Source organism: Gopherus evgoodei, chromosome 7 (assembly GCF_007399415.2).
Source record: "Gopherus evgoodei ecotype Sinaloan lineage chromosome 7, rGopEvg1_v1.p, whole genome shotgun sequence".
NCBI lineage: Eukaryota > Metazoa > Chordata > Testudines > Testudinidae > Gopherus > Gopherus evgoodei.
This window is the reverse complement of record NC_044328.1, coordinates 20,142,158-20,161,857: the sequence shown is the minus strand read 5'-3', so window position 1 is coordinate 20,161,857 and position 19,700 is coordinate 20,142,158. Positions and strand designations below refer to the sequence as shown.

General features: G+C 40.2%; 1 protein-coding gene across 1 annotated transcript in view; it reads right to left on the bottom strand.

Moving 5' to 3' along the window:
* The window catches only part of LOC115655349 (disintegrin and metalloproteinase domain-containing protein 9-like), a 37,079-nt gene extending 18,553 nt beyond the window's left edge, over positions 1-18,526 (bottom strand). The window contains exons 1-11 of the mRNA XM_030570709.1: positions 18,158-18,526; positions 11,264-11,361; positions 8,789-8,865; positions 8,018-8,096; positions 6,866-6,942; positions 4,663-4,879; positions 4,028-4,093; positions 3,876-3,947; positions 2,126-2,298; positions 1,604-1,688; positions 568-686 (exon numbers count right to left, since the gene is read on the bottom strand). Coding sequence (XP_030426569.1) covers positions 568-686; positions 1,604-1,688; positions 2,126-2,298; positions 3,876-3,947; positions 4,028-4,093; positions 4,663-4,879; positions 6,866-6,942; positions 8,018-8,096; positions 8,789-8,865; positions 11,264-11,361; positions 18,158-18,227 — 1,133 coding nt within the window. The 5' untranslated portion in view covers positions 18,228-18,526. The remainder of the gene's footprint in view (positions 1-567; positions 687-1,603; positions 1,689-2,125; positions 2,299-3,875; positions 3,948-4,027; positions 4,094-4,662; positions 4,880-6,865; positions 6,943-8,017; positions 8,097-8,788; positions 8,866-11,263; positions 11,362-18,157) is intronic.
* Between the last annotated feature and the right edge of the window lie 1,174 nt (positions 18,527-19,700).

The following is a 19,700-nucleotide window of genomic DNA, read 5'->3' as shown; positions in this document are numbered from 1 at the left end:
GGTTTTTTGAGGGTTTATTGCTGGCCCAAAACATTTATTCCAGGCTGAAACTCTGCATTCAAAGTTTAACTGTGGCACTATATATAAATTATTTCTAACTATAACAGTGATGGGTTCCTTGATCCTGCATAGAGGTTTTCTGCAGAGATACTATGATGTCACAGACTGAACCCTGAATAAACAAGCATTTATTTTTGCTAAGTCACTCTGATGTCAGATCAGGCGAGTCCTATTAGCCCCAAACCTAATCCTCAGAACTGCCAACTTGGTAATACAATGTAGGTAGAGATGTACATTTTATTTAAATTAACTGTAAATGTAAGTCTTAGGAAAAGGAAGTCTGGACCAGATCCAGTGTGTGAATACTATTGATAGGGGCTGGGTGGAAACAGCACAGTAACATCAATCAGCTAAGTCCCATTAACTTTTTAACCCTCTAGGCTTAAGTTCTCCATACAAAGCCCATTTACTAAGGTTCTCTGAGGTTAATAGGAATTTTACACTGCTGAATAAATCTAATACACATATGTAATATTAAAAATAAAGTAATAATATTTAGGCTCTTACTTATTTATACTGTACATAATGTAGGATGTGGGGCACCTTCCATCATCATGTTTCATACCAAGATTATGCCCCAGCTCATGTGCAACTACTGTGGCATGACGTAGCACATTACCATTAAGCTAGTAAAGAGAAGCAATGTTGAAATTAATATGAAAATAAAACCTGAAAATCACAAGAAGACAAGGCAATGATCCTACCTACTGATTTATTTAAGCTATATATCTCTAATGTGTGATGATAGTGTCTAGTATCACAAGGAGAAAGCATTAATAGCAAATCAGTATTATTCTTTATCTATATATCAGTTTAGGACCAGATTTTGCCATTCTTCCTCATGCTGAATAGTATTTTATTCCATCGGTAGTTCCACTGATTTCAATGGGGTTCCTCACAAAGTAAAGTACTATTAATTATAAGTAAGGCTAGCAGAATCTGGCCCTTATACTGTGTCTGCTGCTGTGGTATCTAATATTATAAGGACAAACCTCCACATCCTAAGTAAGGTGATATTAGGCCTCCCATAGGATTAAGGGAAGGCAAAGGCAGCTTAACGCGAATTTTTACCCCACTCTCTCCAAAGTGAACTGAGTGGAATTCTTGTGCATCTAAGAATCAGGGCTACAGTGTACTGTGCAACTGAGTATGAAGAGTCAAACCCACATGTGGGTCCCGTGCTAATATTCCCATCAAGAACATACAAAAAGCTGTCCATTTTGAGTTTATTAACTTACAGTTATGGGGATGTGCTTTTCTAGCCAACTTTGGGCTAAATAAATTTAAAAATATGGCCAAAATATAGCTTGAGACTTATCCGAATGAGGTGGACTGATAAATGAAGGAGAGGGACGTGGCAAAAGGAATTATAATGTCATCCTCAAAAACTTTTTGTCTTTTCCTAGGAAGCCTAACAGAACAACCCACACCAAACCAAACCTCTTAGCCCTTGATGACTTGGCTGAATAAGTCAGGGAGGTGTCTAGGTTTTTTTATTGACTAGATTTGTACATTAATAATTGAGATGAAGTACTGTACTTACAGTGCTAATGGACCCTCCATGGACTTGAGAACAGACTGTACTTACAAAAGCCATTCCGACTGTCCCACCATATGCATTTCTCCCTCTGCAACATAACAACAGAACATGCGCACTGTTTTGAGAATGGGGCTGAAAGTCCATTGTTTTCTAGTGAAAAAATATTGATGGCTCTGCCCCGAAGAAATACTATAATGAGTCAAATCTTGGCCTCACTGATATCAGTGGGAAATTTCTCACTTTCCCAAAGGATTGGATATGGCTCTTTGATCAGTGTGACTACACCAGCTGTATGACATAACTCTTGAAAGGTATACATATGCTGTGTTACTGTTTTTGAGTGAAGAATAAGATTAAGAATAAAGATTTAATTACACAAATAATTTCTTCTTGGGCTACAATTATAGTCAAAGCTTTAAATTAGCAGTAGTTCAGTTTCTATTATTTATTTCATTTGCATACATAAGCAATATTACAATCTGATTTATAGTATGAGGCAAGTTTTTCTAATGGACCAAAACTTACATTATGAGGTGGCTAACATCATTTCTTGATCGCTTAAGAAGATATTTTTCTCTCCAAGAAACAAATCTATTTAGTACATCTCCAGCTGAACCATCCATTACATTTATGTGATTTTTATCTGACCAGATTTCTAGCCCAGTCAAAACAATCTGGATGTTCAATGCACCATACATCTGAAAATACACACTGGTGATTACTTTACATATATGTAAATCAAATTTAATTGAATTCTGAAAAAATTACATCATCATTACCAGTTCAGTATTATGTTGACTGGAACAATGCAAGTGTAAGAAAGTTTATTTCATTTAAATAATTAGTTCACATTACAAACTCGGCCAGATCCTCCCGCTTTTATTCAGTCAAAACCTACACTATCATTTATGCGGGGGGGAGGGATGTTACTGAATAAAGATTACAAGCCTGAAGATCTTCTATGTCTATTAGGATTCCTAGCCATATTCTTTAGGTGCAAGAGCCCTATGAGTAAGGCATCAGAGGGCCAACACTCAGGGGGAGGGGCACCATTTCATTCATTATCTTGGCTGGTTATCCTGAGGACAGCCTAGGAATGATTTCATCTCTCTAGTGGACTGTCGGGGACTTATGGAAATTGCTTAAGGCGGTGGAATGGGAAACTCCACAGGCAGCAAAGAGGCTAGATCTTCTGACAGCAACTGGGGATTTTGAGGGTAAACTTTGGCTAGTACAGAGTGGACTATATGCAATGGAAAGATCCCCATTGTCTTCAGTGGGAGCTGGATCAAGCCTTTAGTTAGATATCAATACTTCTTGCCTACATTGATTATTCCTGTGTAGAACAAAGGAGCAGTATGTACCTCCATATACCATGTTGGAGAGGAGGACTAGCCTTCCTAATGCCGATGAAATATTTGATATTTTTCTTAAAAACATGTACAGGAATGTTCAATCTTTCAGAAATACAGTAGTGTACAAACATTTTGAGGTAAAGTTTTTTAAAAAAACACTAGTAAAAGTCTTGTGCTCTTATCCATGATTTTAGCCCTGTTTTTCATCAGTTATTGCATGAGTCTAATGACAATGATTCACACGTATTCAGAAACCCTATGTTATTTTGCTAAATTTTCAAAGGTACCTCAACTTGGTGTCTGAAATTACATGTATACTTTTGCAAACACATTCTTGGGCTCATGTTTTTGTGTGTACAAAGCTTGGATGTGTAAAACTTCACATTAAAAACTCATGCAAAAATGCACAGTATAATTTTAGAGGTGGGTTTTGAAAATCTACAGCATTACGGGTATGATCCTCACCCCTGTTTCGTCCCCTTTATGCCATGGAAAAGGTCCAGAGCACCATAATGTGGCTATAAAAGCCTTATATCCAGCTGAGGAAAAACTGCCCTAAGCCTGCTCTCATACATCCTGGTACAGGAATCTGTCATAGTTGCCAGAGATTCCAGGTATCCCTGCAGCCCACAAGGCAGGACTGGGAGGGCTGTCTAAGTTATGCCCCTGGAGCAGCCTAAGATTGAGAGTGTGCAAAGGTGGCTTAAAACCACCTTATCCCCCATCCCCTGGGCTGTGAGTTCTGTGGTGCGCTTATCAGAGTCTTGTCTAGATATCAGTTATATGTCTGTATATTCATTATATTTTTCAATTAGAATACAAACACAGACTACACTAGTTGTACATTACTATTTGTATTTCTTCTGTGAAATAAGATAAAGAGGAGACTACTGAATATCCATATGACTGAAATGACCTACCCCATCAACATAATTAGTCAGCTCAATTGTTTCCTTTTGCACAGCTGCAGGATCAGAATTCTTCTGCAAATACTGTAAAATTCAATATAAGGATGTCAGAGAAAAATTAAATAATTTAATAAAATGTGTTTAATACTAGAGAAACACATTACCCTGTTGTTATCAACAACCATAAATAGCTCCACATAGCTTGTCTGTGGCAGCACAGCTCGTTTTTTCTGCAAGTTAGAAAATGCAAGAAGTTAATATTTTAATTATCGTTAAGTCAAGATTTATATTACTATTTGTTACCATGTTATTGTATATATTTACAAGGCATGGTATGTTGGTTTGGCCTCAAGTTTGTTTCCTTTTTGAACTTTACATGGCAGCTTAAAGATCTACAGCTCAATACTTCAGTGGCAGACAGGCTCTCAGAAGTGGGGGCTTTATGGCATCTTTACATCCACTACCCCTCCAATCCTGTTGCTTTGCCCTCTCAAACAGCTTAGAACAGTTTCTGGGCTGCTTTAAGTTGCACTTGACTGCAACAGTCTCCATGTTGCCATTTCTCTATATGAGGATTTCCAAAGCCCAGTAGTGTTCCAGCCGTTCTCAGGGCCCTGAAATGGGGTAAACAAAGAGCTGGCTAGATACACCACCTGGAATGCTCCTACACCAGGGTAAACCCAAGAAGTAAGTTAAGATGGTTTTATGGCCCCTTCTGGCCACTGAAGCAGCCTCAAAAGAGTTGTATTGGATCCAAGGATCTAAACATTTCTGAAGAGAAAAACACAAATATATTTACCCTAAAAAGCTTTTCCCTGCTGAAAGTACTGTGTAAAACATTTGTATATCTGAGAGAATTCTTCACACTCTTCTCCTGGTGCAGATTATCATTCAGCACACCACACAGAAAAGGATCTTGCTGAACATGTTCTAACGGATAAAATAGGTGCTCAAAGGTAGCTGATATGTTAACTGGCTCCATTCCATACTGTTTGCCACCAATGTGAAGGATTCCTCTACAACAATAAAGGTATGAGAAATTATCTAGTAGAATTTCCTCTCACTTGTCAAAGTATAACTTAGATGAGTAAACTACAGCTGACTATTTCACTACTAAGAAATGTACACTGTTACCTTTTTTAAAAAATATATAAACAACTTTCATAACAGGCAAAGGGGAAGTTGCCCCTAAAAGTAAGTGTCAGGAACAGCTGAGAATTCTCAATTAATAAAGCTGCAGGATGACTATGGAGTTGCTCTAAAAAAACTATTCTGGATCTCTGCTAGACAAGTCCTTCATTCCTCTTCTACCCACTTATGCCCTAATTCCTGCAAGTTGTCATACTGGGGTCATGCACAGAGTAAGGGTTTTGTGCAGCACGTACTCATTGCACAATGCATCATGCCCAACCTCTGCCCTGCCCACCCCTATGGAGCTGAACTACTCTAGCTCTGCTGTACAAAGTCCATTTATAGCTGGGAGGAGAAGGAAGTTGTATTTAGTCATGTGTGTTCAGGAAGACAACAGAATTGCCTCCCGACTAATGTTAGCCTACTAATCCCTATGGCAGCTAAATATAGCGACTATATATTTTTTTACATGTTAAGGTTTGTATCCAGGCTGAGACTATAGCCAGTATGTACCCATACACTATAGCAGTACCACTCTGAAAATACTATATTGTTCTCCAGAATCTTAGCTTTCATTTAAAATAAGTCTCTGTCTGTTATGGTTGCAAAGAAAGTGAACTGAGTGTAATTAATGCAGAGATGTGCATGTGAGTCTGCAGACAGCCTGCAACAATCTCTTTGTTGCATTTATTTTAGTGACATGTTAACTCAGATACCCAGCGATAATGTAAATGTCAACATTGTTAGCTATTTCATTCCTCATTTAAGAAAGGAGAGAGGGAAGGTCACAGAACTACACAATTTACTTTGATGTCTTATTTTGGTGCTGCAAGTGGGTAATATTGTGTGATCTCCATCACTTATTCCCCACCACAAAAGAAGCCAAGCCCAAAGACCCTACTAGAGCCTATAGGTATATTCAAGCCAGACCAACAGGGAGCTAAGCTCACGGAAGTCGTGGAACCCAGGGAACACTCATGACCATATTTTGAATATCTGCACACAGACTCTGGCAAGAGGTGTCTCATTTTGTCAATTCACCACCTTTTATTCTCCAATCTGACCTGTCTAACAAACATAAACATTATTTTAATTTACTGTAACAGAGTTACTCTGCGGGTTTTGGAAGCGTGCTTCTAAATGCAAACTTATCAATATCGCTGCTATTATTTGTAGGATGATTATAGTGTGCTACAATCTTATGCTATACGGAAACATTAGATAGTGATGCACAGCAGTTATTTATTTATTTATTGTTTATATTGTGGCAGTGCACAGGGCTCCAAGAAGGGCATCTCTGTGCTTGGTCCCTACCCTATATATTGAAAAACAGTCCCTGCCCCCCAAAAATTACAACCTAAGTAAACTATGCTTTTGTTTTGTGAGAATTTTACCTTTAGTAACATATTAACTTCAGGTTACTCAAACGTTGCCCAGGTGAGGGCTGCACTAGGAATTTGTCTCTCTTTTGTTTGCATGATGGAGCGGGTTGCAGTCAACAAAGAGATGGGGCCCTATGGGGATTACATGTTCCAACATGCTGTGCTCCATCTAGATCCACCAGGCTGCTTAGCACAAGATGCAGTATTGCATATTGGGACATCTAGGTGGAATTTTCAAAAGCACTCAATGTTAACCTAACTCTACTACCATTTACCACTGAATTCAACGGGAAGGAAATTACATCAGTGCTCAGCATTTTGAAAATCTATACCCTTGTCCCTGAAAAGCAGCATTACAAAATTGTATAGGTAGCACTTTGGCCAGTCCTGGATTCATTCATTCTTATGGAAAAAAAATTGAGATTCTGAACACCAATACATTTTCCTGGTATATCAGTCAATGATACATAGAAAAGTGAAAAGTAATACCTAAGGCCATCACATGTACTAAGAGCAAGCACAGAATCAGCAACTCCTTCAACAACTCCACGATAATAACAGTGTGTCTGAAACACAATGAAACCACATAATTACCGGTAATTACATAACATTATTTTTTTTATTCAGGTGAAAGACTCAGACTACTCATTTGCACAATATTTTATTTATTAGGGCCAGATTTTGCCAGCTTTACTCAGAACTCTACAAGTTGTCTCAAATTTTCTTCCACGGGATTACTCTTGGAGTAAAACACTACTCACTATTTGTAAGTGTAAGTCAAAGCAGACTTTGACCCTTCACTGATAAAAAATTGGTAAAATAATTGGTAAAAAAAATTTCCCCTCCTTTACAAGTGAGGGAAAAATTCTAATTTAACCCATTCCCAACCTCTGACAAACCACATGGATCTATTTTGTCCATCCTGTTCTTTGGCAGGTAAACGCTGCTTTTAAAGCCTGAATTGTTCAGGAAGCACATTTAAGTACATGCTTAAGTTCTACTGAAGTCTCATGAATAAAGTTGATTACATACTTAAATGCCTTCCTGAACAGGAATAAATGTTGGTATATGCCTAAGCGTTTTTCTGAATCAGGGCCTCAAAACTGGGTAACTTTGCACCTTGATTCAAAAATCTATGTTACACAATGGCTATATAATCAACTAACCTAATTTCCGTTTTTCGTAAGCTTCCAGAGCATCCTCCTTATACATTCATATATTTCTGAAAACGGGTTATTGCAGACACCATGTCATCATAAATAGCAATAGGTTAAACAAACTCAGAGTTTATAGCACGGCAGCCTTACATTTTATACCCATCGGTAACAATGACATAAAAATACCACACATTAAAGGAGGAGTGCTTAAGAAGGCCTAAAACACAATCCAACGCAACCTTCTATTATTCTCTAGTTGGTCTTTAAGTGCCTTATTTATTGTTGTGAACTAAGCAATTGTTATTCCTATATCAGGGAAGATACAAACACAACCAGAATTAATGTTGTGTATAAGTATTTTTGTTTAAAAACGTATTTATATGTATATGCATCCTTGTGGACAGCCTTTGGTGTCACAAAGCTTGGCTCCCCTGTGCTAAAGAAACAGTCTGACACAAAAATTGAACCTTAATAAGCACAGTACCTTGATTTTTGAATGGGTAGCCTCCAATTTCCCATTTTTGCTGTATGTATATAGTACAAAATCTTCACTAACAAGCTTTCTGAAAACAAAAATAAACTGCTGCTCTTTTAAGAGTCTATGACAAAACATACATCAAGTATCATATTCAGCAATACATTCTGAGTGTAGCACTTTGATGATAAATTTGCTGTTAAATACTGTTGAAGGACATAGAGTGTAAAATAGGATGCTTTTAAAAAAATCAACTGCATCATTTTGAGAATAATTTACTTTTAAAATATTTTTTACCAAAAACATCCATAAATGCATTGTTTTTTAACTTGATGCATTCTTTCAGTTATTGGACAAGTGGCTGGCCTATAAACTTTTGGGGATGGATAACAACAAAATTAGACAAATTTCTCCACAATAATTAACAAAAATAGGTAGCAGAAATCTAATTTTGCACTGATTTATTTTTCAGTGAGAGCTTTTTCTTCTGTAATAAATCTCTATTAACAGCATGCTTTTTGGCATACTGTTTCTTATATACAGTGGTCCGAAGTGAAAATTTCATCAGAATTTTAAAAACATTAACTACAGTAACATTTTCACATTTTATTTTATCCATTTTCAAGCCAGCTCCTTTATACAGTATTTATTGCCACCTCACTTTCATTACATACTAACATTTTAGACTCCTTATTCCAAACAATCTTCAATACAAAAATAGTAGTCTCTGTTAAATAAAATATAAAATTGAAATGTGTCCTAGAATACTGCACAACCTACTTATTTTTCTTTAGCTTTAGGATGTATGTTCCATTTGCAGTTTGAATGGAATAAGAGCGATTATCATCTGAATGGTCCTGAAAATAAAACAAAAAATATCCCTTAGTTAAGCAGTTACCTACCTGATCATAAATTCATATTTTCTCTAATCAAAAAAGGCACTACTACGACTCTTGTTCAACGTTTTAGGTATACAACAAATTTACAAAGAGAGAGATTCTGAAAACCTCATGCTTTGTATATTCCACAGTGATGGTGGCATTCCCTGCATTACTTTTTATTATATGCAGAGGCGTTGTAGTCGTGTTGGTTCCAAGATTTTACAGAGACAAGGTGGATGAAGTAATATATTTTATTGGACCAATTTCTGTTGGTGAGAGAGATAAGCTTACAAAGAGCTGCTCTTCAGGTCAGGGAAATATTAAAGGACACTCTGAGTTGGTCCAATGAAAGATATTACACCCACCTTATCGCTATTTTTTTATTGACATTTTACATTCTATGCAGCTAGGAAAACTTAATGGAAAAGTCACAGCAGAAAATGAACAACCAGTGGAAGGATTAAAATACTCTGCTACTAGAGACTTTTATGGAAATGTGACATTATAAACTTATGCTAATAGGAGAGCAGAAAATAACCATTAGCAGTGGTAAATCCAGACTAGCCGTCTAGGGTTTAATGCTCTCAAAAACAGATGCGCCTTACTAATGTATAAAGGTAAAATAATGGAAAAATTAAAGCTAGGCCAAAGCCCAGCCAAATTCTGTTCTCTGAGCAGTGACGAGCCAGCATAACTGTTGTCTGTCACCTCCTGTGGGATGCAACATTAGTGCAATTACGGAGCTGCACTCCAGCTATTCTTGACAAACCAAGCATATTTACAGCAGCCTCTGGCTGCTCTGACCTGTATCATAAACCAAACTAACTCCTGAATGAGCCCATAATCCAAGGAGTGCAAAGATAGCTCAAAGCCTACACTTTACGCTGAGCAGAGCTTGTCTGGACCCATGAATCAGGGCCTCCGTAATAAAATTATGATGCCAGGCTGGTGATGGGATGCACTGTTGCATCTTTCATTACAACATCTCCTTCCACACACCTAGAAAGAGAATAACTTTCATCTTATTTCAAACACGGGACACTAAGCATACTACTAAAGCTTTTGGCATAAAACTTACAATAAGATTTTTGAAAATGATTTTTATGGGATGATAAATGGAGAATGTGCAGCACTTAAAAGAATGGAGTAGCTTATCATAATGAGCTGATACAGAGTGATTATTTTTGTGATTACCAATTAGAAATTCCAATGCTTAGTCATTAATGGTGGGCTTTTCAAAAGCGCTCAGCATTGGCCTATCTCTACTGTCATGGAAGAAAACTGGAGTGTTCCTGCTGACCTCAATGGGAGCAAATTTAGGCTATCACCCAGCACTTTTGAAAATCCCCATCCAAAAGAGCTGTATTTTAATAGTTATGCTGTAAAAAGTGTAGGAAAGCACCAAGGGGAGGCAAATGTGGAAGATTATATCTTCCTTTGTAAAATCAGCATCTGTATTCTTCTCAGATGACTATCCTTCTTAAAATAAAAAAACCCTTAAAAATAATTCATTAATGTTTAACACTGGGTTATTGCTTGTAGTGTCAATACAGTCCATGTGTACTGATGTTGAAATGTATCTTGCTACCTTAGATGTTTCATTTAAAACTTTCATTACAAAAGAAGGGAGAAAATGTGTAGGGAGATTCATTGTGTAAAGTAAAAACAAAGTCTTTGAAGCCCAACCATAATGTAATGCCTTGTGGCACTCCTTATGCAAATCATCATTGCCCAATAAACAATATTAAAATTCAGATTCTACAGGTCAGTTCCCTGAAAGATGACTAAATCTGACCCATTATACAGTGGCAACCACACTCTAACTTGGAGGCAAATATTATCTCAAATATCCATTAACAGGGAATTTAGTGTCAAATTTATCACCCCTTACTCACTCAATTAGCCCCACAGAATTAAATGGGACTACTTGTGCAATCCAAGCATGATCGGGCTCTTGTTTACAGTGAAAGGCACTAGGATGACTGAAGTCCTCTGTTTAGCTGAAGAACAGGCACAGCATGGACAATGTCAGTTTAAACTTCCCTATACTATCTAATTTGACCTAGAGGAAACATCTGGCAGTTTTCCGTGTTCACTCAGATTTTTGTCTCTGCTAAGATTCCCAGCAAAAGTAGCAATCAGGATGAACTGAACTAGAGATTTGTGTGATGTGGACTGAGAACACCATCTCATGCCTGTTTTGAAGCCAATTCTGAGAGCACAATAATTCACCCACAAACATGAAACCTGCTGAAAGATATCAGAAGAGATTACTTACTATTCTACAAAGTAGGTTGTATTCTTTTATATATACTGTAGTGCAATATTAATAGTAACAAATAATTCAGAAAAAATATCAGATACAGAAACAAACCTCATGTAAATATGTGTGGCGTCTCTCCCTGCCTGTCAAACTTCGAGGGGTAATTATTTCAAATGTTGTAAATCTAGATGTCTGATGAGAGGATGCACCTAAAAATAAGATGTAAAATCTCTAAAGAAATAGAAAGGGTAAATAATACACAAACTCTGTATGTTCATAATGGTCACCACTGAAAATCAGTTTAATCAGAGGCAGCTAAGTGCAGGAAGAGAAAGGATGGTCTCATCTTTAAGTTAGTTGAATGCTATAGTAAAATAGATTCTATCCCTGTCTGAGCCAGAATTCCAATGTTATGCTGGGCAAGTCATGTAAAAATTTTCACAGGTGGCCAATGTGTTCCTCATTTTTTGGGTACCCAGCTTAAGGCTCATAGGGTCTGATTTGCAGAAGTGCTGAGTGCCCAAAACTGCATCTGAAGTCAATAAGGGTATGTCTATACTGAAATTAAAACCCCCCAGCTGGGCCATGTCAGTAGACTTGGGCTTGTGGGGCTAGGGCTAAGGGGCTGTTTAACTGTAATGTAGACATTCAGGCTTAGGTCCCAGAGCCCAGGCGCCAGCCCAAGCCCGAACGTCTACACTGCAATTAAAAAGCCCCCTAGCTAGACCCCTGCAAGCCCGAGTCAGCTGACACAGGCCACCTATAGGTTTTTAATTGCAGTGTAGACATACCCTAAGAGCTCTGCTCTGGATATAATAAAGTGCTATAGCATGCTAAATACTCTGAAAAATTAAGTCCTCAAATTAAGTACCCAAAATTTGTTGACATTTTAGACAATTTTGGCTTTAATCTCTCTGCCACAGTTCCCCCACGTGTAAACTATCCCCTCAGTTCATAGGAGTGGTACAAAAATAAATTCATTAATGTTTGAAAAGATTTAAAATACTACTATGATAAGACCACAGAAGAGCCCATGAGGAAATTCATTATTCTGTACTCAGTACAGGGTTTGGATGGTGTGCAGTAAATAACGTATGGTGCCACAAATTAAATGACCAGGATTAAAAAAACCTAGATAACCACCGATTTGCTGAATAAGGCTGGAATCTTATGGAAAAAATGTGATGATGTAATTAAAAACTGGATCATAACGCCTACAAAAAAGGTAAGGTTGTACAGGTGACATTAATTCTGGCATTTTCTAACTTTTGAGTGCTTGATTTTGCAACCTTAATAATGTTCTTTTAATGTAGCATGGTGTGATTTTTTTTTTGTTTTCCCTTCTGTAACTTCCTATGTTTGCAGGAAACTTAAAAACTAAAAAGAGAAATTTCATCATGTAGAGCTGCACTCACCCCAACATGGGTCATCTGCAGAGTTGGTGTCTTTAGATCCCCAGCAAAGTTATCTACAACTTAAGCTAACAGAGTAATTGGTAGAAGTAGAAGGCAGTTATCTTCTATGTGGACCAACCACGAGGGTGGCTGGAGACACACACTTTGCCTGTTTCACAGTGATTTGCTAGACAGCAAAGAAATGCAGAGACTCAGCAATAATGGAGTCACTTTGAAGTTCACAGGGAAGTGTGTCGGGTAATTACAGATCCCTTTGCCCCATCTCTTCACCTCACCACACCTCCCTGCCCCTTTTTTACTCCTATCCCCAACTCCCCAGCTCCTGTCCTGTCCTCTCCCTTGCTGATATCCCCTTGGCTTCTGTCCATCTTCCTCTTCAACTCCTACCCCGTCTCTATCCACAGTTCCTTCCCATCTGCCCCCACACTTTGTGTCTGCCCCTCTTTCTATATCTCTTCCTGATTTTCAGATCCCCTTTGGTCCTGCTTCTATTCTCCCTCCCTACCAAACGTCCTGCCACATTCCCACTAATGTACATCTTTTCCCCAACCCTGTTCCTTACCTATCTGCATCACACACATGGCTCAGGCATGGCAATAAGGCAACACTGAGAGAACACAAGACACGGTGTCCCTGCTCAGTTCCTGTGCATGGTGACACAACACCCACTGTAGCAAGAAGGGGCAATTTCAGGGGATGGCGCATGGGTAGTCCACTCAGCACATAGGAGCTGTGAAGGGATGGAGCATGCTCAGAGCAGACTGAATCTTCACAGAAGTTATCTGCCCAACTCTAGCATGTGAAAACAGATTTTTCAGAGACTTATAATTTGGCCAAATTTGGGCAGAGTTTCACAAGAATGGCAAGGACACATCCCTGATACCAACGGAACCCCTTGCCAAATTTCAAGTCCCTCCTCCAGTGCATGGAGGCATTAGAGCTTCTCAGAGAAATGGAAGAATTTTGTAATGTTGGAAACACAATCCATTTCAACCTAGCCTCCTTCGCAGAAATGGCATGGAAAATTTCAGTCCAAATGGTTTAAGTTTGGCAAAGTTATATGCAAGTGAAAACAGGGTCTTACAATAGAAACAAACAGCTATTGAAATCACTACTTTGCCACCTATAATAAATGACTTTGCCTTTTTATTTTCATTTGGTACAGTATCAAAACAGAAGATAGTTTATGAAATAGCTCAGGCAGTGGTTCTCAAACTTTTGTATTGGCGATCCCTTTCTCACAACAAACCGCCAAGTGTGACCACGCTTAGAAATTAAAAACCCTTTAAAAATATTTAACACTATTATAAAGGCTGAAGGCAAAGCGGGGCTTGGGGGTGAAGGCTGACAGCTGACAACTCCCATGTAATAACCTCATGACCCCAGTTTGAGAATCCCAATAGCAGGACATGAATGCCAGATGTATCTTTTCTTTTTGCAACTCTATTGACTTTTTCCTTTCAGTCAAGCAATTACAATCACTTTTGCTTTATGTTTCTAAGCTGAATTTGTGTATTCCTTTTTTAGGTATTAACAGGTCTCTGTGATTACTCAAGTGGCCAGCAACTCTGGTCAGGCAGCTAAACCTTACAATACTTCTTAGTTGAGTATGCCTTAACACTTTCATTTGAGGTTTCAACATCTCAATCAGATATCAGGTTTCACTATCTGAATATGAATGCTGATGATATACTTTTTCTTAACAGACTGACCATTTTATTAATCATTTTTCGTATTTCATCTAAAAGTACATTTGGTTGTACACTCACTTAAAGCCTTTTTTATAAAACTTTATTATTTCAAAGTAAATATGTAAGATATACACAGCATTAAAGTGACTTCTTTTTTTCACTATTGGTATCAATGGCTAACTAGCTAGTGGTTTTTAACTTGAGAATCATTTCAGCATATCTATCATGAACTTCTGCTTACATACAAACAATCTGTGTCTACCAGATATTATTTTATTTCTCAGAGCTAGGCAGAAAATTATGCCTGGACATAATATACATACAATTAAATTCATAGATAAAATCCACATTTTATATTACTCTCCTTATGCCTCTGGGGTACACATCATGCTAGGTATTTGCCTGGCTGCCACACTCTATCCAAGAAGGAGTAGCAATACAGTGTTACGGAGTACATACAATTTCTAAAGTTGCTTGGTAAAATCTGGCAGATAGGTGTAAAATACTACTAGTGAAAATATTTTGATAGTGGAAAGATAGGAGAAAATGTGGGAAAGTAGTAAACAATTATTTTTAAATAATGGTTCCCTTTCACCCCGATTTTAGTATCTGGAGTCTAATTGTAACATGGAAGTAGAATAGAAACTCACTCAACTCCAACTGGGAGAACCATTGTGAATTAACAAATTTGGATAATGTGTACACAAAACACAGGATGAGATTAACATATCACAAAATAGATATTGTTTATTTGACAAGTGTAATTCAGTTTTAATATTTTAGTACAATATTCATAGAACCATGTGGAAATATGCAGATGAAGAGCATTATATAAATGCTAAAATTATTATTTTATTTATTCTATAGTATACTGTATTTCATAAACAGTATGATATCAGACTACGGCTCTTTGCTACTAAACCTTTGCTAAGAAAATTTGGTTTGCAAATTATGGGTATGAATTAGCAAAGTGCAAGTTAATAAAGTTGTCCTTTATTTCAGTGACTTCCTAGCTTTTAAACATCCATTGGAAAAAAGGAAAATAAGGAGCATCACGTATCTTTCAATTTAGGGCTCAATCTGGAAAATTTTAGGTATTTTGTTAATTTTATTTTGCATGTAAATTGCAGAGGTGGCTGGGAGCCCTGGGGTTGGAGGGCAATTTAAAGGGGGTGATTTAAAGGGCCCGGGACTCTAGCTGCTGCTACCACAGCAGAGCCTTGGGCCCTTTAAATTGCCGATGGAGCCCCAGGGCTCCAGCAGCAGGGCCTGGGGCTCTGGCTGCCACTACCCTCCAGGGCCCTTTAAATCATCCTGGAGCCCTGCTGCTGGAGTCCTGGGGTAGCGGCGGCAGGGTTTCGATGGCTATTTAAAGGGGCCCGGGTGGTAGAGGCAGCAGGAGCCCCGAACCCTTTAAATTGCCACCTGAGCCCCGCAGCTGCTACCCCAGGGCTCTGGCAGCGGGGCTCTGGCAGCAATTTAAAGGGCTTTGGGCTCCAGCCCTTCAAATTGCTGCCTCAGGAAGCCAGTCCACCCCAGTATGGTGCACCAGCTCTTGCCAGCAAGGGTGGCAGGTTTGTAGAAATTTTGGTGGTGCCCAGAACCTGCCCCTGCCCAAACTCTGCCCCCCTCAAACTCCACCCCCACCTGCCCCAGGCTCTGGGAGGGAGTTTTGGCAGGGAAGGAGGTCTGGGGCGCAGACCCTGGGCTGGAGAAGGGGACTGGGGTGCAGGAGGGGTGCAGGGTGCAGGCTCTGGGAGGGAGTTTGGGGATGGGAGGGTGTGGAGGGAGGGGGGGCAGGTTCTGGGAGGGAGTTTGGGGATAAGAGGGGGTGTGGAGGGAGGGGGTGCAGGGGTGAGGGCTGTGGGGTGAGGCTGGGAGTAGATTTGGGGTGTGGCTTGGGATGAAGGGTTTGGGGTGTGGGAGGGGACTCAGGGCTGAGGCAGAGGGTTAGGGTGCATGGGGATGAGGGCTGGGGCTGGAGATATGGGGTTTTGAGTGTTGGAAAGGCTTAGGGCTAGGACAGAGGTTTGGGGCGGGAGGGATGAAGGCTCTGGCTGGGGGTGTGGGCTCTAGGGCGGGGCAGGGCTGGGGATGAGTTTGAGGTGCAGGCAGGCTGCCCTGGGACTGGAGCCAGAGAGAAGGACTCCCCCAGACCTCTCCTTGCTGGCAGTAGCGAGCTCTGGGGTAGGGATCCCCTTCTTCCCCCCCTCCCCAGCAGCACACTCACCCCTCCCCCACTGTCACTGCACGTGCTCTTAGGGCCCCTCTCAGGTTCAGGAATCCCCCTCTCCTCCCCTGTGGTGGGTGCCGTTCTGTGGGGGGGGCTGCCATCACATGTGCGCCTCCTCCCCTGCTGCTGCCCCTCACTGTAGCCTCACTGGGTTGTCCCTTGTGGGGCAAGAGCAGTGACTGCAGGCAGGGGGGCAGCTGTACTGGTGGAGGGTCCCACTGGAAAATGAAACGGTCCGAGGGGGAAGGGCAGCCTGCCCTAGCAGTAATGGAGGGGGACACTAGGACCTGTGGTGGCAGTTAATGCAGTCAGGGAGCATGGAGCTGCAGGGGACGGGGAGAGAAATGCTGTGTTCCAGGATCCAGGAAGGTGCATGGAGGCAGGGGCACACTCAGAGGAGGCGCGGAGAGGCCAGCAGGTGGGGCTGGGGGGAGACCCGGCCCCAAAAAATTTGTGAAGCCAGGCCTCCAGACCCTCAATATTGCTGGAGCCAGGAGGAGGAGTCAGAGAGGGAGAGAATGCTCCATTTTCTTGCTGGTAGCTACTGCACCTTTTCTTACCGGTCCTCGGTACTGGCTTACTTTCAACTCTGATTTTTATCCACTTTTAACAGATGAGAGACCTGAGGCACAGATGAACTAAGTGTCTTTCCGGAACCCACAGAGGACATTGAGTCAGGGTCAGAATATGGTTTAGAACTCCAGAGATCGAAGGTCATAATTTTATGCTAATACCATACCTGTAAAAATACTGAATACTGAAATGTCCAGTAACAAAGCTAATTTTCTACGTATTGAATAAAATCCTGCCCTCACCTAACCCATAAGCATCCCCATTAAGTGTCAATAAAATAGAATTTTCTTATAGTCTGTTTATGTGAAAGTATGGCACTAGAGTGGAAACACATCTCATTTATCCAATTAGCTTTACAATGCTGTACAATAAGAGATATAATACATCACCAAATTAATTTTTAAAACAAAGTTCTACTAATTTATACCTTGATACTAGAAGGGGAGGGAAGTACAAAAAATTACTGTAATTGAATCACAAATATACAGCTGGATAAGTAATGGTCCATACACACTATTATTTTGTTGAATCCTAAATGAAAATGAAAAAGACATTAAAAAATGAGAAGTACAACAAAAATACACAACGGTTTTCAGGGAGAATCCCCTCATATCACAGAAGATCTGAAATTTTTTATCCATTGTTCATCACAGACGATGGCTACAGTTATTCCAACTGTCACAACAAATACTTTCTACAGAGCCTAGCACGATGAGGCCCTGGCTTCTAAGCACTACCATAATACAATATCATACTACAAGTGAAATCAAGTAACGTAAACCTGGCTATTGGAATTAATTGCATTATTAAGCTGACTAGGATCATTACAGTCAAAATTCCAGTCTGTTCAGGTAGTAAAATAGAAAAGACTGCTTGTTATATATGCTGGCCAATGAAGCAGAAATAGAACACACCATACTTACACACTTGTCACACTGAAAAAAAGATACATCTACAGACCTCATCCTGCAGTCAATATTTCTCTGGGACTTGTATAAGAATTTTGCTCGAATAAAGAGTTCTGAATCATGACTTATGTGCACAAGCATAACTTGCAGCAACTTTCTCACTGAATATTAAAACTGAAACTTACCTGCTGTAGGAACTGGCTTTCCAATAAATATTAGTCCAAAACCAAACAAAAGTAAGCTGCATTTTAACATGATTATTTTTCTCTGAGCAAACAGTTCACCTGCTAAGATGTTCAGAAACACTGCTGTACTTTAGATGGTGCTCTTATCAGCAGTTTCCCTTAAGTGAAAGAACTAGAAAAACTAGAATCTTTTGTTGTCAAGGCAAACAATAGATAGCGTCGAAAAAATATTTCAGGTATGTTAGCAAACACTCCCAAGGAAGAAGGAAGTAAAATTTCTCACATTGTGCTTTTTCAAAAACTGGCTAGACAACTTACAACAAACCCAGTATAACATGATCGTAAATGCTGACTGCAGAAAGCCAGCTGACTGACCCCATCGTAAGGATGACAAGACAAAACTGATTTATTCTAAAACCCTTTGAGATCAAAGATCAGCAACCATATACTCTCAAATGCTAGACGGGAAAACAAAGCATCATATAAGCTAGGTTACTGAGTTCATATGAACCTGCTCAACAAAAATGCAGCTTAAAATGCACCAGAATTACTCAGGTTCAGTTGTAATTGTTCTTTGTTTTGCACTTTAGGAGCTTTTATTTCAGAAAAATGTTTGAAAATATTGTCCCTATGAACACACAGAAAAAGACGGTTACTCACCTTTGTAACTGGTGTTCTTCGAGATGTGTTGGTTATATCCATTCCAGGTAGGTGTGCGCGCCGCGCGTGCACGTTTGCTGGAAACTTTTTTACCCTAGCAACTCCAGTGGGCCAGCAGGTCGCCCCCTAGAGTGGCGCCACTATGGCACTTGATATATACCCCTGCCGGCCCGCCCGCTCCTCGGTTCCTTCTTGCCGGCTACTCCGACAGTGGGGAAGGAGGGTGGGTGTGGAATGGATATGAGCAACACATCTCGAAGAACACCAGTTACAAAGGTGAGTAACAGTCTTTTCTTCTTCGAGTGATTGTTCATATCCATTCCAGGTAGGTGAATCCCAAGCCTTACCTAGGTGGTGGGGTCGGAGTGAGAAGTCGCGGCATGGAGCACTGCAGAGCCAAAGGCCGCATCATCTCTGGACTGCTGGACCAGGGCGTAATTGGAAGCGAATGTGTGGACCGATGACCAAGTTACCGCCCTACAAATGTCTTGGATCGGCATGCAGGCAAGGAAAGCCAGCGATGACGCCTGTGCCCTGGTGGAGTGTGCAGTCACACGGCCCGCAGGAACGTGGGCCAGATCATAACAGGTCCTGATACAGGAGGTAACCCAGGAAGATATCCTCTGCGAGGAAATCGGTAGTCCCTTGACCCGGTCCGCTACCGCCACGAATAGCTGGGGGGACTTGCGGAACAGTTTGGTCCTGTCCACATAAAACGCTAGCGCCCGACGGACATCTAGCGAGCGGAGTTGTTGCTCCCTGCGGGACGAATGGGGCTTTGGGAAAAAGACGGGGAGGAAGATCTCCTGGTTAATGTGAAAAGCTGAGACCACCTTGGGTAGAAAGGCAGGGTGTGGTGTGACCTGCACCTTGTCTTTATGGA